The sequence below is a fragment of the Tiliqua scincoides genome, chromosome 14 (genome assembly GCF_035046505.1).
Source record: "Tiliqua scincoides isolate rTilSci1 chromosome 14, rTilSci1.hap2, whole genome shotgun sequence".
Taxonomy (NCBI): domain Eukaryota; kingdom Metazoa; phylum Chordata; class Lepidosauria; order Squamata; family Scincidae; genus Tiliqua; species Tiliqua scincoides.
The window spans coordinates 1,023,076-1,048,920 of record NC_089834.1 but is presented as its reverse complement, the minus strand read 5'-3'; the positions used below and the strand labels follow the sequence as shown (position 1 = coordinate 1,048,920).

General features: G+C 49.8%; 2 protein-coding genes across 2 annotated transcripts in view; one reads left to right on the top strand and one right to left on the bottom strand.

Moving 5' to 3' along the window:
- RSPH14 (radial spoke head 14 homolog) overlaps window positions 1–25,845 on the top strand; it is a 59,666-nt gene that overhangs the window by 8,191 nt on the left and 25,630 nt on the right. The window lies entirely within an intron of this gene.
- Window positions 1,951–25,063, bottom strand: GNAZ (G protein subunit alpha z). The gene is made up of 2 exons (XM_066610053.1): window positions 24,341–25,063; window positions 1,951–3,947 (listed from the first exon to the last, which is right to left on the bottom strand). The coding sequence occupies exons 1-2, from the start codon at window positions 25,061–25,063 to the stop codon at window positions 3,603–3,605; spliced, it is 1,068 nt and encodes a 355-aa protein (XP_066466150.1). The 3' UTR covers window positions 1,951–3,602.

Below are 25,845 nucleotides of genomic sequence, written 5' to 3'. Positions count from 1 at the left end.
CATCTGCATTTTTAAAAAAAAACCCTGAGCAATGCAGTCACCTGATGAGTTGGTTTTGTACCTTGCTGTGGGGTGATGGTTGGCGAAGTCCTTGGGGGGCAGTGTTAATGACTGCAACAGTTGTAAGAAATATGGCAGTGACAAGGAACTTGGGAAAGCCTTTTCTTGAGCATCAACCTTCAGGTTCTGTGCAGCTGGATACGTGTTGCTGAACGGTCATGTGGTTTTTGTACCGAGCATCAGCACGTTCCTTTGCCGACCGGTCCCTCTGCATCCTAGAGACAGCCCACAAGGCCACACTTTGTACTTGAGCAGGGAGCCTGAACCGTTGTGAGTCTTGGCAATTGGAATACCAGTGCTGAATACTTTTCCCAGTACCCCTTTCCCAAAGGCATTTATGTGAAAACAAGTCCCACGAAAACGCCATGAACAGATGTGGCTGCCCACTGTGTGGAGACCGTTGGGCTCAGATCTGTCTATGCTGACTGGCAAAGACTCCCAAGGATTTCAGGCAGAGAAAGCCATTCCCAGCCCAGCTTGGCAATGCCCAGGTTTGAACCTGGGACCTCGTGCATGCAAAACAGGTGGTCCAGCCTGACACCTTCCAGAGACCGACTGGCTGCCAAGTGAGCAGAGCTGGCCGCTCAGTCCTGGTCACCATTCTTACCTTCCTTGCTTTCACAGGCCGAGACCAGCTCATGGGGTGCTAAATAAAAGGGTTGGAAAGTGGCCTCGTCCTCCTCTTCCAAGCACTTCAGAGCTGGCGCATGTTGCAAGATTCCATCGTTCCCAGAAGCAGCAGGGCACAGGATTGGTCTGGAAGGCACTCCCCTATTTTGCTCAACACTTGATAATTTAAGGTTGCCTTCAGCTTCTCAGTCCCCCTTCTTTTAACAGTATTTAAGTATACAGGGATTCCTGGCATCTGTGGGGGTTCCGTTCTCAAAACCCCCGCAGATACCAAAAACTGTGGATAAAGGAATCAGTGGTTTGGGCTGTTGGGGAGGTGGTCTGAGGCTTGGGTAGGTTGTGTATGGCCTCCCCAAGCATCAGAAGACCTTGGAAGTCCCCCGGAAGGCTGAAAATTGGAAGTTTATTTCTAAGCCTTTGAGGGGGGGGGCCTTCTGAAGCTTGGGGAGGTTGTGCACACCTGCATTTGGCCTCTCCGGGCCTCAGAACACCTACAGGTCAACTCGCCTGACACGGATCAGGACCTGCGGATTTGACCCGCATTAGGTCGAATCCACTGTTTCCAAATCTGCAGATGTGGAGGATGGACTTGTACATAAGAACGTAAAAAGAGTCCTGCTGGATCAGGCCCAAGGCCCTGTATCTCCAGTCCAGCTTCCTGTATCTCACAGCAACCCACCAGATGCCTCAGGGAGCACCCACATGACCACAAGATACTTCCATCTCGCTGCCACCTCCCTGCATCTAGCATTCTATTTACACTCACACCTATTATGCTTTTATTTTTCATTTATTTAGAATGTTTTATTTTTTATTATGCTACTTATAATGCTAGACTCACAGAGTGGCCAGCAGAGGGCTTTTGAGGGGCATATTAAGGCTGCAGTCCTATGCACACTTAGCTGGGAGTAAGCCTCATTGACTACAGTGGGACTTCCTTCTAATTAGATATGCATAGGATTGGGCTGTAAAGCAGCACGGTCCTAGAGAGATTCGCCTCCACCACACTGCTGGTCCCCTTCAACCTTGAGCTGCTTTCGCCCTGAGCAAAATTCATGCTCAGTATTGCATTGGCTTTGCCTTGTGCAGACAGTATTGGAAATATTGTGGGGACAGAAACATCACATGCGCAGGCTAAAACAGTCTTTAGTGTCTGAGGAACGCCCCTCCCCCCCAGGAGACATGGCACTTTGTATCACAAGACCCCAACAATGAACACACCATGATCAGTTTAGATCATTCAGATTATTTATTTCCTTGAAGTAGACAGCCTGTGGCTTTGTTGCTATTCATTGTTTGCTCCACAATTTTCTTAGAGCCCTTGGCTGAGAATTCATACAACCAGGGAACAGAGGAGGAAAGGGGGGGGGGAGTGAAAGAGATTGTGTGTGTGTGTGTGTGTGTGTGTGTGTGTGAGAGAGAGAGAGAGAGAGAGAAAGAGAGAGAGAGAGAGAGAGAGAGAGAGGAAAATATGTGAATTCATTTATGTGCTTTACAAGACTTGAACATATATTTACACACTTAAGTTTATGCTGTAGTCTGCAAGGAGTCTTTTGCATGGGATGTGGGGGAGAGAAGAGAACTGCACAGCTGATTGCCATGTGAGTTTCCCAGTCACACAGAGCTCCTCAGGCCTTGAAATTAACTTTAAATTTGCTAGAATCTGTCATCCAGTATTATCCTTACACAGGATGAAAGGGAGCTGAGGAATGCATGGCCTCCATTTCCTTAATTCCACTCAACTGCAGATTTAATTTTAAAAATTTAAATATCAAGACATGTAGGTATTATTCAAATCACTCATCTGTTCACCTCATAATTACAGCACATTTTTAAAAAATAAACACACACAAAAAAGACGTAGAAGGCTATATTGTACATAGTATCATTGGCTCTTGTTTTTTAAGAGACTGGCTGCTGCCATGGTGCCTCCCTTCTCAGAACTTCCTTGGACCCATGCAGTCGGACTGTCTGTTGGCACACTCAAATTCAGACATGAAACCATTTAAAAAAATTTCTTATGCTTTGTATTAAAAAAAAAACCACACTCACACTCAACCACTTATTAAACTTCCAGAGTTTCTGTGAAAGAGCACAAATATTTGGCAAAAAAAGAAGACTTTTGATGTACAAAATTCCTCACTGATAGAACACCCACTGAGCTCAGTCTGGCCTCGTTCTGAGGTCTGAGCTCCATTCCTTCGTTTGTTTGTTTGTTTGTTTTGCTGCATATATCATGAAGGGCTAAACAGCAGAAAGGGCTACAGGTCAAGCAGAGCTCACAGGAGGGTTCTGCGCTGTTGGCTTCTTCAACAGGCAGAATATTCATGGCAAACCAGGCTGCAAAGACAACACGCGCACCTAGCATGTATTCACTGCAATCACATCCCTGCATAGACCTGGTGACCTGTGCAGGTATATGTGCTATGGGGATGTGGGTAAAGAACACTGCTCAGATATGCTTGTTCCCTAGCCTCTGGTCTGGTAGAGGTTTTCCAGGGGGGTGGGGGGGATGCTGCAGCGCAGCCCTCTCTCCCATTCAGGAGCTCTGCATCTTCCCCATAGTTCAGACGGCTTCTGGGACAGTTAAGACAACAATCCGTCTGGCACACAGAACGTGGCAGCTCTGCCATCTCAGGAAAAATAAATAAAACAGACAGAATGAGCCGGTGATCTGGTGATGGGAGTGAACACGTTTCCGCACAGTTCCAAACCTCTCCACTGTAGAAGGCCTGCAAACTCCAAGACAATTTGTTTTTGCAAAATACGTGTAGGCAGCTGAAGGGATCCCTGCGGACAGATTTTTCCCTCCTGCGACGAGGTCTTCCAAGTGCTGCCCTGTTGTTTCCTCTGTGCAGGCGGCTAGCCTTTTCGGCATCATTTCAAGCAACCAGGCTCATCCACACGGATCCTTAGCAAAGGCCAATATATTTGAGATTGTTCTGGATGATGACGTCTGTCACCGCATCAAACACAAACTGGATATTACTGGTATCGGTGGCACAAGTGAAGTGTGAATAGATCTCCTTGGTCTCCTTGTTGCGGTTCAAGTCCTCAAATTGGCGCTGGATATAGACAGCTGCTTCCTCGTAAGTGTTTTGGCCTTTGTACTCGGGAAAACAGACTGTCAGCGGGATACGGCGGATTTTTTCTGCCAGTAGATCCTTCTTATTCAGGAAGAGGATGAGAGAAGTGTTGATAAACCAGTTGTTGTTGCAAATGGAGTCAAAAAGACGAAGACTCTCAGCCATCCGACTCTGCAAAGAAAGACATGGTGTGTCAGCAACAGCAATTCACAGCCTAGTCAGGGAAAAACGTTTTAGCTGCTTCTCAAAAGAGCTGCATTAAAGACTTCTTTTTTTAATGGAACCTTAATTTACTCATCCTTCGTGCCACAGGTCAGGACAATTTAGGTTCTCTCTCTGCATGCTGGCAGGCCTCTCCAAGGTCGTTTGAGGCACTGGAAACCACTTTGGCTGGTGCAAGTCCCTTGCACTGGCCTGGGAGGGTCGCAAACATGCCGTAAAGCACATTTGCACCTCCTCGAGAGGAAGCTGCGAAGGCTGACATAAGCCTCCACTCCTGCTTCCCCTTTGCGTTGGCCCAGCTGGGCCGATGCAAGCAGAAAAGGCAGGCGGGGGGAGGCATTCCTGGGTGGGGGAGGGCGGACAGGGAGCGGGAGGTGTGGCTGGGATCCGGTAGTTTTGCCAGATCCCAATCCCCATTCCTGGGGAGAACGGAGTGGCTTCAAGCTGCTCCGCTCTCCTCAAACTTGTGCCACTTCCAGAGGTGATGCAAGTCCAAAGAGATCCATAGGGGCCAGCGGCTCTTACCCTGGGGTAAGGGGAAAAGTTTCCCCTTGCCTCTGGCTAAGCCACTTTCAGCCACTATCCTGTGCTGGTTACAGCACAAGCCTCCTGGCTTGCCTGTTCTAGTGCAAGTTAGGATTGCACCCACAAACACACAACCTAGTTACCAAATGGGGGGAGGGGAAGCAGACTGAGTTAGATTTTTTTGTAAGTTATGGGTATGGAAAACATACTCGAAATGTGGAATATGTATGTTCAGACTACATCCCAGGGCTAAACTGCCCCACCCATGATGAAAATTGCTGCTTTTTAAACTAGCTACTCTGCTGGAGTGATTTTCTTTCCATTTAAAACTGCTCTTAAGCTTAACAGGAAATTACCACCTTGCTGCAGCTGCCAAGATGTAGACCTCAGAGTCTTACGGACTTGCATGAACTCTCTGTGTGGTTCTGCTTCAGAGCCATCCTCCCCAAATCCACTGGCACTGGGTGTCGCAAACCTGCCATCAAGCATGTTTGTGGCACTGAGCCAGCACCAGTTGGTACTAAGCCCCAGCACCAGAAGGATGCTGGGAGAGTGCCCAGGGGTAAATCACACCATTGGGCAGCAGGACAACTGAACCATGGTGGGAGGAGGGTGGGACAGGAAAGTGATTGGTCCGGGAGGGTGGTGGGACGGGTGGAGGCCTCCTCCACCAGATCCTATCCTCCAGGTCAGGCCTGACATGGGTCTTCTAAAATCTGTGCCGGCAAAATAGGCAAAAGTTCCCTTTCCCCCAAGAAGACCTCCGTCAGTTTCCCCACACCTGCAGGACACAGTGGTGGCCATTTTAGCGTCACTGTTCTTCCAGGCGCTGGGAAGCACAGAACTGGGCTGTCATTTCTGAGTAGATGTGCATAGGATTGCTTTTGCTAATGCCGGTTTGGTGTATTTCCCACCCCCCTACCGGTCTGCTACTCAAAATGAAAAAAGTTAACCATTTACTGGAGGTGCCCAAGCACCTGAGCATGCCTAAAGTAGACTTTTGACTGTAGTGTGATCCTGGCCATTGTACGGTGTTGTGCGCTCTGAGTCAAACAGCCTTAAACTAAATGTTTTTCCAGTATCTTCTAGAACATGGTTCTGGAACGTTTTAGCGTTGGGACCCACTTTTTCATAGAATCATACAATCATCGTGTTGGAAGGGGCCTAATAGGTCATTTTAAATGACAATCTGTTGGGACCCATAGGCAGTGATGTCATTAACCTGGAAGTGATCTCATGGCTGGAAGTGACATCAAGCAGCAAAATTTTTAACGCACCCACATACAACAAAGGGCACAATCCTAACCCTTTATGTCAGTGCTTTCCAGGACTGGCATAGCAGTGCCAATGGGATGTGTGCTGCATCCTGCAGTTGGGTGTCACTCACGGAGGCCTCCTCAAAGTAAGGGAATGTTTGTTCCCTCAATGCATTGCCCTTATGTCAGTGCTAGAAAGCACTGACATAAGGGGTTAGGATTGTAGCCAAAATCAAATCAAATTAAATCAAATCCACAATTTGAGAAACACTGTTCTAGAAAATATATTCTACTATTTTGCCTAAAGGATCCTTCCTGTCTCTTTTATTTTTTAAACTGCATCAGTTTTAAGCCTCCCTGGCATTCCAAACACCAAGACAGTCTTATCACACCCAACAGTCACCCCCCACCCAACTTTGAAAGACAAGGGCACCCTCCTTGCATGAAGGACAGAATTTCCCCAGAGGCGGGTACCAGTGACACCTGATCTCTAACTCTCACTCAAAATGTTAACATAAAAGCAATGACTTTTGGAAGTATTTGTTTAAGTGCCTTCCACATGATGGATTTCCTAATTTAAGCATTTTTCCTCCTCCCTTCCCAGCCTTTTTCCTGTTTTCCACCATGTCTGTGTCACCTTATGCTGTTATTTTAAATTGTATGCCACTTTGGTAGAAAGACAGTATAGAAATATAGCTGAAAAATACACCACCATAATCTGCCATTTTACACCTAGTTTTCCTGCTTTCAGTGCAGAAAGCTAGTTATTTATAACCTTTCAAGGATCCTCCTGGCAGCAATTCATAGCAGACAGTTAGTTACAAGAGAGCAGGCGCATGGAGCTGTCCATGGTACCCGGGCGGCAGTGAATCCAAGGCATGTTTTGTCCAGTGTTCAAAATCTCAACTGCATGAGCGCAAGCGTTTAATTTCATTTCCTGACTCATGAGTCCCAATAATTAAATTTAGCCTCCCCACACCCAGGATTTTCTCCAAGTCTTCACCTGGTGCATTTTCAGATTACTTTTCCTTTGGTTGTTCATTGAGGTTTTCCAAACACCCACTCTATCAACGCGGGAAAAGTACGTTAAAGCAGTTTACGGAAAGCAGAACCCAAACACTACGAGCACAATCCCGCCACAGAGAAGGACGCTGAAGAGCCACTTATTTCAGTGAGGGGGTTAAGCACACGCTCAATGGGGCTTGAAAGTGCTTCACTTTGGCTGGATGGGTGGCATTTGGTGTGTGCTCTCACAAGCATTCGCTGCTTTATGTGATGCCATTTTTGCAAGGCAGCCTGGATACCGTCAGCACATTCCTGGGACATAGGCAGCGATTTTTCAACCACTGTGCTGCAGATGGTCTGCAGGTGTGCTGTGGGAGTTTGTGAGGGAGGACCATTTATTAGTAGGGCTATTAGGGGATGTGAGCCCCCCACCGCGGCATGGTGTGCCTTGTCCATTGTAAATGATGGTGTGCCCTGCCGATTTTAGTGCCATGTCAGTGTGCCATGAGATGAAAAAGACTGAAAATTGCCTTTGTAGACTATAAGAATGGGTGAAAACCCAGCGTGCCGGTTGCAAGGCCACCACAGGGAGAAAATCCAGATGGATTGCAGGGTGTTGTCAGAACAAAGCTACTGCCAGAACTCCCCAAACCTGCCATCTGGACGATCTTTCCAAGGAGGATGCCGCCTGCTCACTTCCTGACAGAGTCCAAAGCACAAGCCGGTCATGAGATGCTACAAGCTAGAGAGAGACCAGTCTGGCTTCTGAGCCTGAACCCCACAGCACCATGAGGGCCTGCTGGAAAACCAGGTCTTGGAACCTGAAAGTTCACAGCACAGGGGCGTGCTGGGCCTCGCTAAAGAGGGCATTCCGTAAACGCGGTGCCCAAACTGGAAAGGCCGGGCTCCCATCCCCCTGCGCCTCATTCAGGTGAGAGTTCCAGAGCAGAGTCCCGGATGCTGCACACACGTATTATTCCCTTTTGTGTTCTTAAAGTAAAAACACACAAATACCCTGGGCACACTGAGTGGGAAAGTCCACACCATTCATAACAAAGAACATAGACCGGGGTGGCCAAACTGCGGCTCTTGGAAATATGTTGGTTCAGCTCCATTTTGCATCACAATTAATACAAAAGGTAAATAAGAATTTTTCAGGCTTTGCAGTTATTTACTACAGTGTTTCCCAAACTGTGGGCCAGTAACCATCAGTGAGTCACGACCCGATTGTTGGTGGGTCATGAAACGGAAACTGCCAAGTTGAGAGCTGACAACGCAGATGTATTGGGCCCTATTGGAATTGAAACTGAGCCACACGTGTGTTTTTACTCACAGGTAGGCAAATGTGCCTTGGCTCTTATTAAAGGCCAGGTGAAGGGGACTGCAAAGCCACAAGAATGGTCCCGATCTGATGAACGTGGACTCAACAAATGTCCCATCACCCCCAATAGTAAAAAAAGATTAAAACAGAAGTTTGAGTAACTGGTAAAGTGAAACTATTTTTTAGTCTCCTAGAGCTGGGTCCCAAGAGAGTATCATTTTAAAAAGTGGGTCCTGGAGCTGAAATGTTTGGGAATCATTGATTTACCAGGTACAAACTGAGAGTCCACTGGATTAAAATGTAAGTTTCATGTTCATGGTGAGTAAATATATTTAAGACTTTAAATGCTTCTTAAATACTGCAGCTCTCAAACATCTGAAGTTTATTGTTATGTAGCTCTTATGTTCAGCAAGTTTGGCCACTCTTGATACAGTCCATCATTCAAACCTGGCCTGCATTATCTCAGTCTGCAGAAATCAGAGTAGGAACCGGCTCCTAAAAAGCACTGGCAAAATGTAGTGAGATGTAAACACTCTCCTGGCCTCGAACGGAGCCCAAAATCAATACGTCGGAGTTCTTTCTACAAGACCATCTTCAGCAGCAGCACACTTGGAAAGATGCCACCCGCCCTGGACCATCACGCCTGACTAATGATTCTACACCCAGCTCCACTGCGGTGGCTGTTTGCAAGAAGTAACAGTAAACATTTATTTAGGAGCAGCAGCAAGGGCAAAGGCCTCCCAAGTGCTCCAGGATTAGATGCCTTTTTTCTTGCCTGGCAAGAATTGTTTCAAACCTCCCAGTTACAGTCATTCTTCCCCCAAATCTGAAGATGCCTTAGGATGACTGAAGATTCCACCTTGTTCCTGCCAAGGTGATAAAGGAAGTTGAGAAACATGGAGCCTGACCACTATCCAAAGCTGCATCAGTGAGCCAGGTCACAGAAGGTACTATGACTACAAGGAGCCTCGGACATGGCACAGAATGGAGAAGTCTTTTTCAGGTCACGTAGGGGGCACAACTCAGTTTTAAAGGTACCCTTGGCTTGACATCCCCTCAAGGCACGGTATCCAGGGCCCTGTACCACCTGGCGCCACCTTAGCTATGCCACTTCTCCCTAAGAGCCTGCCCACCTGTTAAGACAAGCGTGGCCCACCTAACGGTCAGTGTTTGATGGGAGATGAGTTTGAAAGCGTGGGTTGCAGAACCACTCAGTCCTGGCCCCAGCACTTGGAATTCCCTGGCCCAGGAGTGCTGCCTTGACCTGTCTTCATGGGCTTCTGGAAAAACAAGCCCAGGCCTTTAGAGAGTCTGTGTATTTTAAACTAGCGCAAGGAAGCCAGCCGTGCATGGAATGATACTGATAGTGGAGCCGTTACAGGATGAGGGAAGGGAAGCGTCAGACACCAGCCAGCATTCCCGGCTCGGGTGGTTTATTCCAATTAAGCTAATCCCTCCCAGAGCTCTGAATGTCACCTGCCTCTGGTCTGCCTACAGAACACCTCATGCCCATTTCAGCCCCTGCAGATTCACAGTCTCTGGGGAAGCTGCTCTTAATTAATGGCTCTGTAATTGAATCATGCTTGGAGGAAGCAGCAGGCAGGAGGGGACAGAGAGAGAAAAATTCCTACCAGATCACCAGAAACTGTGATCCTGAAAAGAATCCAGTGGCCTGCAAGGCCTGCCCTGCTCTCCCCTCCCTTCTGCTGCTGTCTTTCCAAACACGGGAGGAGCATTGCAGGGGGGGGGTCCTTCTCGGCCTCTTTCATTTCCCTGCCAGCAGTACATTTTTCTCCCATTGAGAGCAACAAAACTGGGATGCAGGTCTACACATTCAATGGCATTGCAGAGCTACAGTTTTCCATCAGCACCAACCTGCTCCGGGAGCATAAGAGGAAGCCAACTCCCCCCTCCCCTCTGCTGGGTGGTGTTCTGGGGCTGGGGGGGGGAAGCAGGATGTCTGGATGCTGCAGGGGAGGAAACGGCAGTTTGAAGAAGAGAGTGTGCAGGAGTGGATTGGATGGGAACCTTGGTGTGGTCAACAAGTTAACCCTCTTGAATCCTTTCACGTTGTTTTGCCCGTGAGGGCTCATCACTTGAAAGATGACACAGCCAGTCCAGTGGCTACCAGGGTTGGGAGTCCTGCTTTCCTAAGTGTGTTCATCTAGAGCATTTTGGATACTGCTTCAGTCTGAGTGCTTCCTTGCATGAGTCCTCTTGGCTTTGAAGGCAGACTGCGGCCTGCCCTGAGGTGCTGAGCTAAGGCAGTATTAATTAATAGTACATCAGAACAGCAGCAGAGCCCCGCTGGATCAGGCCACAGGCTTCCTGCATCTCACAATGGCCTACCAGATGCCTCAGACAGTCCAGAAGACAGCAACAGACCTGTATGCTGTTGCCATCACCTAGCACCAGACAATGTGAGGTAGCCCACTTCTAAACCCAGGAGGTTGCCTGTACCCATCAAGGCTTGTAACCTGTGATGGAATCTTCCTCCAGAAGTTTGCCCAATTCCCTTTTAAAGGAATCAAGGCCAAACAGCATCACCACCTCCTGTGGCAAGGAGTTCGACAGACTAATGACATGCTGGGTCAACAAATATTTTCTAACTCTCCTGACACTCAGTTTTAGTGGCTGTCCCTGGTCCCGTGTTGGAAAAAAAAAAAAAAGATTCTGAGCAATGCACCTCCTTAGTGCAGTCCCCAGTATCTTCCGCACACCCTCAACCGCCTTAATAAATCAGCAGAGTTACACCAAGAGCGCGTTTGGCCCAGCTTGCCCAGACGCTGGCTGGCTCAAGAGCAGCAAGCCGGGGAACAGGCTTCCTGATTCAACCACTGCAACTGAATGCAGTCACTCCTCAGGTTTCCATGGAAAAAGCAAATATGTACGTGGACATTATAGGTGTTAATATATTCAGAAACACAAGAGACAGATTATGTATGTGACAGATGCTGCAGCAGGAGCAGGGACAGAAACGTCAGCGCCCGCACTCTGCGCAAATGCTCACGTCTCCGGGCGCACGTAAAATGGTTTCCCAGACAGAACAGGCATGGGGAGACTTCTCGCTGTAGCGAGGAGCACCACGGTAGAGGAGCACAGGGATCAATTACACCACAGCATTTTATTATTTCGGGGGGGGGGGGGTTTGTGCTTAAGAAGCAAGTCGCAGCACAGCAAAGACACGTAAAGGTTGACGGCTTCTCATTTCAGCTCTGCCCATTTCCAGTGGGGGTGATTTGGCCCATCACCACACACCCCGTAGGGCAGCGGTTAGCATACTTTTCCATCTCGTGGCACACTGTGCAGGCACTCAAATTGTCAAGGCTCACCGTCAGCTCTTTCTTCTTTCTGACAACTGACAAGGCACACCAAAGGACTGGCAGGGGCTCACATTGCCCAACAGCCCTACTAATAAATAACCCTCCCCAAACTCCTACAGCACACCTGCATACCTTTCGCAGCACAGTGGTGGAAAAATCACTGCCTTAGGGCCACTCTACACGTTACGTGGAAGGAGTCACGTGGCCCAGTTTTCTGCTTTTTTCCACTTTATTTTAAAAAGCAAGAGGGGCAAAGAGGGTTAATGCTTTGACTGCGCCATGACTGCAATCCAGTGCACCCCTGCACATTCCCATTTTTTTCAGGCTTCAATTGAAAGTCAATGGAAATTTTTTTTAAAAAATTAAAAGGCACAGTGGGGAAGGGGGAGCTCTGCAATAAGGATTGAAACTCTGGTAGAGCGAAGTGCTAAGACCCTTCCACTTCTTCCATGGCTGCACCCCATCTCAGGTGTCCCCCTATTCGGTGCTATTAGGCTTGCATATTAGGTACAGGTGTCCCCACCCTCTCCCATATCCGTGGATCTGGTATCCACGGTTCTCTATGGGCTCGTTACCTTTGTTCATTTACCTTGGCACCAGGCAAGCATGTGTCTTCCTTTCACCAAGTGCTATAAACCAGCACGCTCATAGGAAGACAAGCAGGCAGGCAACCGGAATGCTAGAGAAGACTAAGCAAATGTGAACAGGAAGCAGGAAGCAAGGTGAGACCAACAAGCAGCCCGGGCTCCAAATCTAAGTGGAGGGGACCCACTTAGGGGTCCAGCGACCTCCAGCGACCAAAGACAACCTCATCGGGCACAGGTGCACTTTGCGGATACGAAATCTCCAGCTCACTGCAGTTGAGCAAGCCTAAAATAGACCTTTAGCCATTAGATAAGATAGAACCAAGACCCTGGCAACACTGAACGGGAGTGGCCAACCCGATCTGGGCAGTGGACACTACTGTATTAGCAAAAGCCAGGAGGAAAGGCCTGTGCCCGTCTGGCATGTGAGGCACATGCCCGCATTTGGGGGAGGCAGGCAAACAGCTCTCCTGCCCAGTACGGAACTGAGAGGGGAGCGGAGCAAGGACAACTGCTGTCAAGGAATACAGCCCCAGCAGTGGCCGCGCAGTCCCAAAACACAGGCTTCTGGGTGCCTGGAGTGCCACAGCTTTCTGTGCTGGCAGACGGAGGGCGTAATTACAGCCAGGGCAGCCAGGACTCTGAGCCCAGAAGCAATTTAACACAGCAGGGGCTGCTTAGCAAGGGAACTGTCTGAAGTCACAATTGGAGCCCAAGCACAAAATGGTTAAAAAAAAACACCTAAAACAAGGCCAAGGTCATTATTTTCCACCCAATCCTGTAATTCAGCCATTTTCAACCACTGGCAAATGGTCCCCAGGTGTGCCGCAGAAGTTTGGTGGAGGGTCATTTAATAACAGGATCATTGGGGATATGAGCCCCCCACCAACAGAAAGGTGTGCCTTGTCACTTGTCCAAAAACTGATGGTGATTTTAGTACCTTATTGGTGTGCCATGAGACGAAAAAGGTTGAAAATCACTGCTGTAATGGATGTCCTTCCTCCCCAACACTTCTCTAGTGTTACACAGGAATATATTTCCCTTTTAGGCTCCTCCTAACCTTGTTTAGAAATGAAATCAGTCTTGTATTTCCTTTATGCTTTCCAGTGTGGTGATTGTGAGTGAGACAACAACAGACGTGATTGTGCACTTTCCTTGTTAACTCTTTCTGGCAAGACGGGGATCCTTCCTCTTCCGACCGCCCAAAGCTGCCTTTTGGCCTTACGATATACGCAGCAGCAGATACCTGTTCCACAGAGATGATGCAGGTTTGCAGTTACAGCCCACAGTGTCCTGATGTTTCAGATCAAGCACACGGACCTGGCGGCAGACTGGCTGGAGGCATCGCCAGCCCTTGGTCCAGTAGTCTTCCTCCACCCCTGTGCCCAAACAACCACTGCCAAACCACTTTTTTAAAGGCATGCAAATAACACAACTTCAATTATCACATATTAATTCCATCTTGAAAATGGATGTCTCCCCCCAGTGGCTTCATGGCAAATCTTAAAATGCAGGAGCTCACCATGACACCCTCACAGCCACACCCCACAGGCAGCCCAATCCAGAAATGTCCAAAGTGCAGGGCTGCCATGGCGCCAAAATGGCGGCCGCAGCATCCAGTGCACCCTGGGCAGCCGCTGCCACCTCCTCAGGAGAAGGGAACTTTTCACCCCCTTCCCCTGCATAAGGAAAGTAGCCTGCAATGGGGCTACTCGATTCTGTGCCCACTATTGAGTGGGTGCAGAGTAACAGAGCTCCCTGTTGAGCTGAGAGGCTCAATGCAGGGCTCTGGAGCTGAGCTCCACCAGTCCACCCTCTCCCCCCCACCATGCCTCCTCCCCACTCTCTGCCCGCCTGCCTCCCCCTGCCCCAGAACGCCTCCTCCCCACCCCGTCACACCCCCACTGACCTCTCCACCAATCATTGAGTGGTGGACCGTCAGCCTCCCTCCAGCTCTGGTGCTGGGCTTATGGCACGTTTGCGACAGTGCACACTGGTGGTAAGCCAGCATAGAGCACAGGATTGGGCTCTAAGATGACAACAGCAGCAAAAACCAAATCAAATTTTTGCTGGGTCAAACGAATCAGGCATGGGGCAGCCCCAGAGGCTTCTCCCGGGTCACACCAGGCTGGGAACCCAATCCAGTGGCCTCCACGGGCCTCCTAATGGCCCACAGAAGCCTCTGAAAGCCACTTCCAGTTTTCAGAGGCAAACCGAAAGTTGCTTGCCAGATAGAGGACGAGGTGGGTATGAACCAGGTAGAGGGATCCACAGGAAAGCTCCTTCACCCCCAATCCATTCCGCAATTAACAGATCTCCAAAACTCCCTGGGATCATTTGTTCAAAGTGATACTGACACTAGAATTCACATGCAAACCCTCTTGGCCATGTTATGTCACTTAAAAACAGCACACGCTCTCATGAACCTCTGAGAAGCAGTTTCATTCTGCACTCCTTGCCAACACTTTTCTTCTGCCCAAGAGGCTCACAGTGGAAGGGGCCAAGTTCAAAGCCCCCCCCCCTCCCCAGGAGACAAAGAACACAAGCAGGAGATAGGAAAGGGCATCTGATGAAAGTGCACTTTTTAGGATGACAATCTGTCTGGACCCACCAGAAGTGATGGTATGTCCAGAAGTGACATCATCAATTTAGACTTCAAACCCAAGCTGCAAGCAGCCAAAACCATTAAACAGTGTGGTCATGCTGTTCTTTTGCATAGTTCAGAATTCAACCATTCCAGCTCCTAGCTAGCTGGACCTCCGACTTTCGTTCCTGATTAATGAAAACATTCTTGGCAAATGCTTTCGCTCTGGTTCGTCTTGCGCCGGCCCAAGAATTTCACCTCTAGCGCCAGCTGACCCTCTTAATCATGGCTTCAGTTCCGAAAACCAACAAAACAGAACCTGAGTAAAAGCACCAGGCCTCTCTCCTACTGCCCTGCCCAGCAGCTCTGTGCCCTGTATTTTCAGCTCTGGATTTTCAGTGGCGGCTGACCTAGAGGCTAAGCAATCCACCTGAATTGGGCTCATGACCTACCAAGTGGGCCCCGACCCAGTTTGAGAAATGCTAAGCTAGCACAACCAGATGTGGAGCTGGGGGAGTGCCGTGCAACAGTCCCAGCAGCGAAGCTGCCCCGCCCCCCAAGCCTGGCCTGGGAATCACTCTCCAAACAACTGCCTCCATGCTGCAAGCTTCCCCGGCTCCCCTGCAAGAACTTTGGAGTGTTCACTAAGCTGACTGTGGCAGGGCCTGGCTCTAGAAGAACTCGCAGTGCATTTATATGCTCCAGTAAGAGGACACGTTGTTATGGAAACGGGAGAGGAAAAGAACTGGGACCGTTCCCACCGAGGGAGCTTCTGGCTTCATCTTCCACGCTGGAACACAGGCACGCTCTCCAGTCATGGCAGTTCTGGCACACATATCCTGTCATGCACAGAAAAGGTCCAAGTGCTTCCACCGTGGGTTTGGCAGGATCCTCAAGCAGCAGGGCCCTCCACTGCCCACAAGCAGACCATGCCGTACTTTGGTTTTCAGGCTGGCTGACTCCAAAGGACCTTTTCAATCACCTGCTTTTAGAGAAGCTCTTCAAAAGCTGTTTCTGCAGCAGCGACCTGCACAATATTGGACCCACTAGGCTGAATAGAGGCCCACCAGACATGTCCTGTCTGCCTCCCCACTTACCCCTCTGCCTCCTGGCCCAGCCTGCGGGATCATCTCCTTGCCCCTTTGCCTGTATCATCGTCTCAGAAGAGAAAATTAAGGTGCCTCCTGGGGCTGCCTCCAGTCTCAGCTGGCTCTTCAGTTCCTTGGGCAGGTCCATCTACCTGTTGGCATCTACCTTCAGTCCCGAAAGACTCTGGTATCGTGCTCTGAAAGGTGGTTCTGGCACAGCGTCTAGTGTGGCTGAAAAGGCCAATCCGGGAGTGACAATCCCTTCCACACCGGGAGCAAGTGCAGTCTGTCCCTGGTCTGTCTCCCTGGCTATGGGCCTTCCTTCTTTGCCTCTTTGCCTCAGCCTGTTGGCCAAGTGTCTTTCCAGACTGGGAAAGGCCATGCTGCACAGCCTGCCTCCAAGCGGGCCGCTCAGAGGCCAGGGTTTCCCACCTGTTGAGGTCCACGCCTAAGGCCTTCAGATCCCTCTTGCGGATGTCCTTGTATCGTAGCTGTGGTCTACCTGTAGGACGCTTTCCTTGCACGAGTTCTCCATAGAGGAGATCCTTTGGGATCCGGCCATCATCCATTCTCACATGACCGAACCAACGCAGGCATCTCTGTTTCAGCAGTGCATACATGCTAGGGATTCCAGCTCGTTCCAGGACTGTGTTGTTTGGAACTCTGTCCTGCCAGGTGATGCTGAGGATGCATCGGAGACAGCGCATGTGGAAAGCGTTCAGTTTCCTCTCCTGTTGTGAGTGGAGAGTCCATGACTCGCTGCAGTACAGAAGTGTACTCAGGACGCAAGCTCTGTAGACCTGGATCTTGGTATGTTCCGTCAGCTTCTTGTTGGACCAGACTCTCTTTGTGAGTCTGGAAAACGTGGTAGCTGCTTTACCGATGCGCTTGTTTAGCTCGGTATCGAGAGAAAGAGTGTCAGAGATCGTTGAGCCAAGGTACACAAAGTCATGGACAACCTCCAGTTCATGCTCAGAGATTATAATGCAGGGAGCTGAGTCCACATCCTGAACCATGACCTGTGTTTTCTTCAGGCTGATTGTCAGTCCAAAATCTTGGCAGGCCTTGCTAAAACGATCCATGAGCTGCTGGAGATCTTTGGCAGAGTGGGTAGTGATAGCTGCATCGTCGGCAAAGAGGAAGTCACGCAGACATTTCAGCTGGACTTTGGACTTTGCTCTCAGTCTGGAGAGGTTGAAGAGCTTTCCGTCTGATCTGGTCCAGAGATAGATGCCTTCTGTTGCAGTTCCAAAGGCCTGCTTCAGCAGGACAGCGAAGAAAATCCCAAACAAGGTTGGTGCAAGAACACAGCCCTGCTTCACTCCGCTTTGGATGTCAAAGGGGTCTGATGTGGAGCCATCGAAGACAACAGTGCCCTTCATGTCCTTGTGGAAAGATCTGATGATGCTGAGGAGCCTGGGTGGACATCCAATCTTGGGGAGAAACTTGAAGAGGCCGTCTCTGCTGACCAGGTCGAAAGCCTTCATGAGATCTATGAAGGCTATAAAGAGTGGCTTGGGAAAACACCCAAGACAGCAGAAATCTCCTATGCAGCTCAACTGACCGCAACCCCCAAACACTCTCTTGAATATGAAAGGGACAACTCTGGACAGACTTCCTGTAAGAGGCCAACACACATTCATCTTAGAACACACATATCTAGTCATATGAAAACTCAAAGTAGCTCATAAACCAAGTTTGATCCAGGCAAAGAGCACAGAAAATTAACAAAGGGAAAAAAAACCTGCAGTTTCCCCAGTTTCACCTGAATTTGGGAACAGGGAAGTGAGGTGTTGTGTGTCACTGAGACAGGAATGACACCTCATTCCAAGTCCTCAGATGATCTCGCGCAGCAGCACGAACAGGGTGCCATGTGCACGGGTGTCACATAAACTTCTCATCGTTGCAGGTGCCACGACCACATCCCCAGACGAAGTCTGCCTCTTCCAGCTCTTCGCTGCATGTGCACATCTAGCAGTCTGGCTGTGGCCTTCACAAACAGCAGCTGTCCTTTCCCCACTCCAATGAAATCTGGACTGCACACCACGCCACTGGCAACTCTGGCTGGGAACGTCCCGCTGAGAGGGACAGAAGCTTCCACATGCCGGATGGACAAGTTGCCGCGCGCTGAAAACCACCATCTCCCTGGGATGAAAACCAGGAATCTGACAGCGGGTTGCCAGGGCTCATCGAGCCTGATGGCCACTATCTGTTCCTGCCAATTCAGGAACAGACAACACTGCCAGGCATGGTCTCAAACAAATCCTAAAGGATGATGAACATCATGGCCAGAAGATAAATAATTTGCTGTGTTTTCATCAATCCAGTGGGCCCTCGGTATCCACAGGGGATTGATTCCAGGACCCCCTGTGGATACTACAATCCACAGATGCTGGAGTCCTGGATAAAGGCGAGGTGGGGCAGGGTCACACCGCCACCAATGCTTTACTCTGAGGTCAGGTCAGAGGCCGCACTGGGCCTGGGGCCCACTCCATTAGCCTCCCTGCATCTCAGAATGCCTCTAGGAAATGACTTCCAGTTTGGTTCCAGAGGCAATGGAGTGGGCCATGGGCCTCTCCATGCCTCAAAATGTTTCCCAGACATGACCTGGACACAAACCAGAATTTGCTTCCCGGAGGTGCAGGGAGGCCATCCATGGAGGCTCAAACCTACAGAGGACAAGACAGTGGATGTGGAGGGTCTACTGTACTTCCAGTAGAGGGTCATAGCACACAAAAGGAATGAAGAATCCTGCAAGTGAGTGAGTGGCTACGCAGATAGCATCATAGAAGGGTTTGGTTGCCTGGGCCATTGATGCTCCTGAGATGAACCTCTTCTGGAAGAGATGAACTGCACCTCATGACAGCTGAGAAAAATGTATTTGTGAAGATACGGCAATCCTGATCAGGAGGGCTTTAAATTAAGCCACACGGGGGAGGGAGTCAGCTCCGTGGCCAACACGATGCTGAAGACTGAAGAGAACATCGGTGACGTAGAGACCACTGGGACTGTGGCGATGGAACATGCTAATGCACTGGATAAAATGGAGAAGTGGCTCTACCTGTGGCTTTGTGTCTCTACACCAATGGTTCCCAAACTGTGTGTCAGGACACACTGGTGGACTGTGACCTGATTTTTGGTGGGTCGCCAAAGGGTGATGGAGAGATCAGATAACTAATTGCCACAAGCCATCAAGCTATTGAAAAATCAAATACCGTAGCGGCTGACTGCCCTGCAAGCAGCTGAGCTCCTGCAGTTTGTAAGCATGTGTAAATATAGGGAGAGAAATGTTGTGGGGCTTTCTGGTTATTATTACTTGTGAATAAATAAGATTACTTCTTTTGAGATCTCCTTTTTTTAAAAGTCTAGTAAACCTAGATGGGTCCTGATAGAGTGTCATTTTAAAAAGTGGGTCCTGGTGCTAAAGCAACTGGGAACCAACTAGGCAAACACCACCCAGGGGCATCTAGGAAAAAACCGCATGAACATCCACCTGATCAAAGTGGCGACTGTCACCCATCGCACACCATCCATGGCATAAAGATTCACCTTCAAGATGCCCCTTCTCAAGGGCAGGGGGGGATTACCATATGGGTGAGGAGTGGAGGCTGAAGCCCAAGTGCTCCCAGCACCAGCTCTGCAAGGGCTGTTCATCTAAGCAAGCTAAACCGATATTGGCAAGGCATACCACAAAATCCCCCCCCCCTTGCAGGCCCGTGGCAAAATACAATAGCTGTGCATTGTGAACCACGGCAAAAATAGCATCGCGACTGACAGACTGTGCCAAGCATCACTCCCACTAAAACTTCCATTTCAACCACTGCCTCCAAACTGAACTGCCCTTTACCCCTGCTAATTGGGCAAGAGGCACTTTTTCAAGTGGGTGCTCCTTGTTTATTTAGCAGGGGGAGAGTAACTGGCCCACCTCACCCCAGCAGTGTCTGTTCTAGTGGCTGTCTGCTGGTATTCTTTTGCATCTTTTTAGATTGGGAGCCCTTGTGGGACAGGGAGCCATTAGTTGTTTGATTTTTCTCTGTAAACCGCTTTGTGAACTTTTCCTTGAAAAGCGGTATATAAATACTGTTGTTAATAATAATAATAATAACTGGACACCAACAGAGTGATCCCATGCAAATTTACTCAGAAGTCAATCCTACTGTGTTCAGTGGTGCCAGCTCCCCAGCAAGGACTGAGGCCTAATTGAAGTCACAGCCCACAGCTCCTGCATGTCCTGCTCAGGGCAGAGGTGGCCCTGAGCCAGGCATGTCCTAGTGGCATCCACTGTTTCCAATCCATCTGGGCTACAAGTGTTGAAAAGGTACAGGAACCAGCTACAGGATCCAGGCTGTGGGAGGGTTCCCCAGTTTTATTTTATGTTTACACCATCACTTTGAATACATTTGGCCTCTTTTATTCCTGCAAACCATTTTTTGTCCCCTTTACGATTGTGAACCACTTGAGGACAGGACTTCAGTGGGCCCTTGGTATCCATGGGGGGATCCATTCCCAGACCCATTCCCACATCCCCCCATGGACACCAATTATTATTATTATTATTAACAGTATTTATATGCCATTTTTCAACAAAAGTTCACAAAGCAGTTTCCATGGATAACGGAATCAACAGACAGGCCCAACCGAAAAACTGGAAGTGCATTTCAGAAGCAGCCTCCCCACACCTCAGAAGACCTCCCAGACATGACTTCTGGATATGTCCAGGAAGTCCACTGAAGCCCTCCAGCGCCGGCTTGCATAAAAGCATAAGAAGAGCCCTGCTGGATCAGACCCAGGCCCCATCTAGTCCAGCTTCCTGTATCTCACAGCGGCCCACCAAATGCCCCAAGGAGCACACCAGATAACAAGAGACCTGCAAGGCCTCCTGGGAATTGTAATTAAGAACATAAGAACAGCCCCACTGGATCAGGCCACAGGCCCACCTAGTCCAGCCTCCTGTATCTCACAGCGGCCCACCAAATGCCCCAGGGAGCACACCAGATAACAAGAGACCTCATCCTGGTGCCCTCCCTTGCATCTGGCATTCTGACATAACCCATTTCTAAAATCAGGAGGTTGTACATGCACTTCATGGCTTCTAACCCGTAATGGATTTTTCCTCCAGAAACTTGTCCAATCCCCTTTTAAAGGCATCCAGGCTAGATGCCATCACCACATCCTGTGGCAAGGAGTTCCACAGACCACCCACACGCTGAGTAAAGAAATATTTTCTTTTGTCTATTCTAACCCTCCCAACACTCAATCTTAGTGGATGTCCCCTGGTTCTGGTGTTGTGTGAGAGTGTAAAGAGCATCTCTCTATCCACTTTATCCTTCCCATGCATAATTTTGTATGTCTCAATCATGTCCCCCCTCAGGCATCTCTTTTCTAGGCTGGCCCAAATGTCGTAGCCTTTCCTCATAAATAAGGTGCCCCAGCCCCGTAATCATCTTAGTCGCTCTCTTTTGCACCATTTCCACTATGTCCCTTTTGAGATGTGGCGATCAGAACTGGACACAATACTCCAGGTGTGGCCTTACCATAGATTTGTACAACGGCATTATAATACTAGCCGTTTTGTTCTCAATACCCTTCCTAATGATCCCAAGCATAGAATTGGCCTTCTTCACTGCCACCGCACATGGGGTCGACAATTTCATCGACCTGTCCACCACCACCCCAAGATCTCTCTCCTGATCTGTCACAGACAGCTCAGAACCCATGAGCCTATATGTGAAGTTTTGATTTTTTGCCCCAATGTGTATGACTTTACACTTACTGACATTGAAGCGCATCTGCCATTTTGCTGCCCATTCTGCCAGTCTGGAGAGATCCTTCTGGAGCTCCTCACAATCACTTCTGGTCTTTACCACTCGGAAAAGTTTGGTGTCGTCTGCAAACTTAGCCACTTCACTGCTCAACCCTGTCTCCAGGTCATTTATGAAGAGGTTGAAAAGCACCGGTCCCAGGACAGATCCTTGGGGCACACCGCTTTTCACCTCTCTCCATTGTGAAAATTGCCCATTGACACCCACTCTCTGCTTCCTGACTCTCTGCCAGACTGAGGCCAACTCCAGAGGAGAGAGAACCTGGTGGACTCTTCCAGAACCAGCATTAGGCCCAAGGCGGCTGGGGGCATTGAAGGATTCCTTCCGCAATCACGTTTGGTAAAATGGCAATTTAAGAATATTTAAACGCAGAAGAGAGTTTTTTGGTCTGTTTGTTGGGGGCAGGCAACAAAAAGAACCAAAACAGGGAAAAATGTAACAGGACTCCCACATTCAAGATTCAGCTTGGGCAAAAATCAATATTCTGAATCCGCCTGAGGAAGTTTTGCTGGCCAGTTTTACTCCCTGATCTGAAAAAAGTTGCCCTCACTGCTGGCTGAGCAGCCTCACCCGTAGCCTGCTTTGCAACTCCTCAGACAACTGGGGCAAAAACGAAGCCCTCTCCCCAAACCCCATCATCCATTTCTAATAGCAGCTCAAATGACAATCCCCCCCCCCCCACTAATTACAGCAGCAGGATCTGTCTGAATGAAGCAGCTCTTACCCCGGACTCGAGCCGCTTGTCATTCTCCCTAATTGTGCATCAATTATAAATAGAGTCGTGTATTACTATTTAATTGCAGCCTACAGAAAAGGGTGCATTTCTCCCATTATGTAAAAGGGCTTTGTTTCAAATGCATCGGCTTGTAGCTTTTCCTCAGTTTCTATGGACACCAAAATGAAATTCTTATTGTCAAGAACACTGAGCTCTTCTCCCAGTTCCCAAAGGGATCCTCCAGGCTTCCTGAAAACACCTCAGGTGGTAGAAAGAAGGGGGGGGTATGCGAGATGGGAAGGAAAGCTTTCTCCTTGCTCCTGGACCATTCCGGCAATTTGCAGCAAAGTCAGCAGGCAGGCAACAAAGACAGTGTCACTTGCAGAGGCTTGAGACACCAAGGAGCAGCTCACAGGACAGACCCCGTGGGTCTCCATTAAGGCCCAACCAGAAATGGACTCAGCTGAGCACATACAATATGGAAGCGACCAGTGGCGTACCTAAGGCACCTGATGCTCGGGGGGCACAAAAATGTTTACCGTCCAAATTTTTAACAGCCCTCATACAACTTCTTCGAGGCCTCCGAATGGCACTTGGGGTTTTCAGCACAAACCGGAAGTGCTTTTCGGAGACCTCTGATACCCCCTCAAGGCATGGTACCTGGGTTAATGTACCCCCTGCCCCCTTATCTACACCACTGACAGCAACCCTAAATAGGATTAGATGCCATCTGCTGCCTAATAGCCAAGTCAGTTCACTGATGACTGGGTGCCAACCATTCCATAGAGAACTTGCTCCAAAGCAAGTACTGCGACTGTTTACACCACCATCTCAACTGAAGTCTGTGTTAAGGAAGGACACTGGAAAACACAAATATCACAGACAATAAAGGTCAACTTAGTGCCAATGTTGTAATGCAGCACCCACAGGCAACCATTTCCATCATGGCTGCGTCTGGAAGGCTGGCGTTCATGTAAAAAGCTTTCAAAGGCCAACGTTTTGCTAACACGGGGTGGTCGTTGTTTTGTGAACATTATGACCCACTATGTGAAGGCCCATGCAGAGACCAAGCCAACCAACTCAGGCAGGCGGATGCCATTTTAAACACAGCACAGACACATTCCGTTCACTTCTGAAAAGTCAAGAACATAATCCGGGACATGCATTTGCAGATGAACTACCTAAAAGACTGTTGAGTCAACAGGTGTCTCCACAGGTGAAGCCCTGGAACGCAATCCCTGGTCCCTGTTGCTGAGCTTGGAGGCCACTCGGCCACAGAGCACCACACAGAGGAATTCTGCTCAAGCTCCTGAGTGACAATTACCAATTCTGGTTACAAATGCTGAGCTATGCGGAAAGCTCCTGTTTTCCCCAAGTACAAAAGAAAAAAATATACATATTTCTTTCAACTCCTTCTGCACAGCTTTCCCTGACTATGCGCCATCAAAAGCAACAACAAACACACCATTATAGCCCAGGGCTGGGCTGGTCAAACCCCAGGGTTCGAGCAGATCTGTCCGCCCAGCAAACGGGCCTTTTGGTTCCACACTCAAGTGGTTTGTTCCCCCGATACCCGGGCACAAGGATGCTCCGGGCAGTTGCGTCTGCCCAGTCATCCAGCTGCGCAGCCTTCTTGGATGCTGGGCAACAGGCGCGCCACCCCAGAGCATCCCGGTACCCAGGTCTACCAGGAGAACAAGCCACGTGGGAGCAGAACCAACAGCTGCGGTCCGGGTGGGGACCGCATTTTCGGAGGACCACAGTCGCAGCTTATGGGGTCACAGGATGAGGGTTGCCAAGGGTTGATGGCAGCTTATCTGCAGGCTCAGCACCCACTGATTTTACTTAATCTGGGCGCTGAGCCCATGGCTGGAGGGCCTCAGAGATCTCTTGCACACCATCGGAACTGCCTTCCAGTTGCGTCCAAGAGGCCTTCTCAAAGGCACTTACAGTTATTCTGGTCCATCCCCATCCGTCCCCCCCCCCCCAGGACTCCATTATCCATGGAATTAGGTATCTGTGGGGGCTCCTGGAATGGCTCCCCTGAGGGCCCAATGAATTCTCATGATTCAAGCAATGGAATGACTGGCCAAAAAAAAAAAAATAAATACAGACTTACTGTTTGGTTATCTTCATACAGCTTCAAGTCGTACCCACTCAGCTCCACACAGAAAATTATTGCTGTCACCCCCTCAAAGCAGTGGATCCACTTTTTGCGCTCAGACCGCTGTCCGCCCACGTCCACCATTTTGAACGTCAGCTCCTTGAAGGTGAACTTGTTCTCCACGATCCCCGTGGTCATGTCCCGGGAGCGGAGAATGTCCTCGACTGTCGGGATGTAGTCCAGTGCGGCGATGCGCTCCAGGTCATTCAAGTAGTAGGCCGCGTTGTCCTCCAGGTGGTACTCGTTGGAGCGACAGAAGCACTCCTGCACGCCAGGGTCGCCCCACAGCCGTTTCATGACCCCCAGCAGCTCAGGTGTGATCTCGCCTTTGCTCTCGGCGGGGCCCGTCAAGGCAAAGAGCTGCACCGCGTCGTAGGCCCGGTCGGGGTTGTGGAACTCGATCTTGAGCGTGGCCAGGGCGCGGATGATGCGCGTGAGGGAGTCGATGGCATTGTAGACAATCAGGGGCTTGTACTCCTTGCAGGCCTCCAGGTTGAAGCCCCCGCTGTGGATGATCTTCATCTGCTTGACAATCGTGCTCTTGCCAGAGTTGCTGGTGCCCAGCAGCAGGAGCTTGATCTCCCGCCGCTGCCGCTGGCTCTCAGAGCGCAGGTGGCGATCGATCCTCCGCGACCGCCGCGCTGCCTCTTTCTCCTCCGAGCTTTGCCGACATCCCATGGTACAGCAGAAAGGGAAGTGTGGAGGAGGTTCTCCTTTTCCCCCCTCTTCTCCCCGAGACCAACAAAGAGGAGCAGTATCTTTATACTTGCGTTTCCCCTGGGGTGGGGGCAGAAAAAGAACACTGTCCAGTGTGTGATGTCCCCCCCCCCCGTCCCCTGTGGATTTACACCAAGGAATTTAGTCCCAACAGGGTTGCAAAGCCACGTAACGCAGCCACCAACGAACGCTCGCTTCAACAACCCTCATGGTGCTCTCCGAATGGGAAGGTGCCATCACTGACTCGGAGAAGGAGGGAGAGGTCTCCCTTTTCCTCCAGGGCAGTCAGGCCTGCCCAGGATCCCTTGCCCTCCTTCATAGTTTCCTTGCTCCGCCGGGTTCGAACTTAAGGAGCTGCGCTTGCTTCCATTGCCCTGAGTGCCACTTATTCCTCTGCCATTGCGGTGATGTGGTCCAGTGCGGCTGAAGCACCAGTATGGTCCTGTGCTGGATTCAACTGGCTTCCTCTCTGCACATGATGCTTTTACATGGACTGGTCTGTATCTGCAGTCTCCACCTGTGAAGAGAGTGAGAAAGGGAAAGTGAATGGGAACTCGGTTGTTGCTGCTGGGGGGGGGGCATGCCATCTCTTACGCCTCTCCACATCTCACTAGCCTTAGCAGGCATCCCAGGTGGAAAGAAAGGAACCTTGGGACAGAAGAGCAACCCAGAGCGGCTGAAGGCTGAGAGGCCCTGGAAAAGCCTGCCCAGCACAATAGGAAATCAAAACCCCTTGTCTTCCC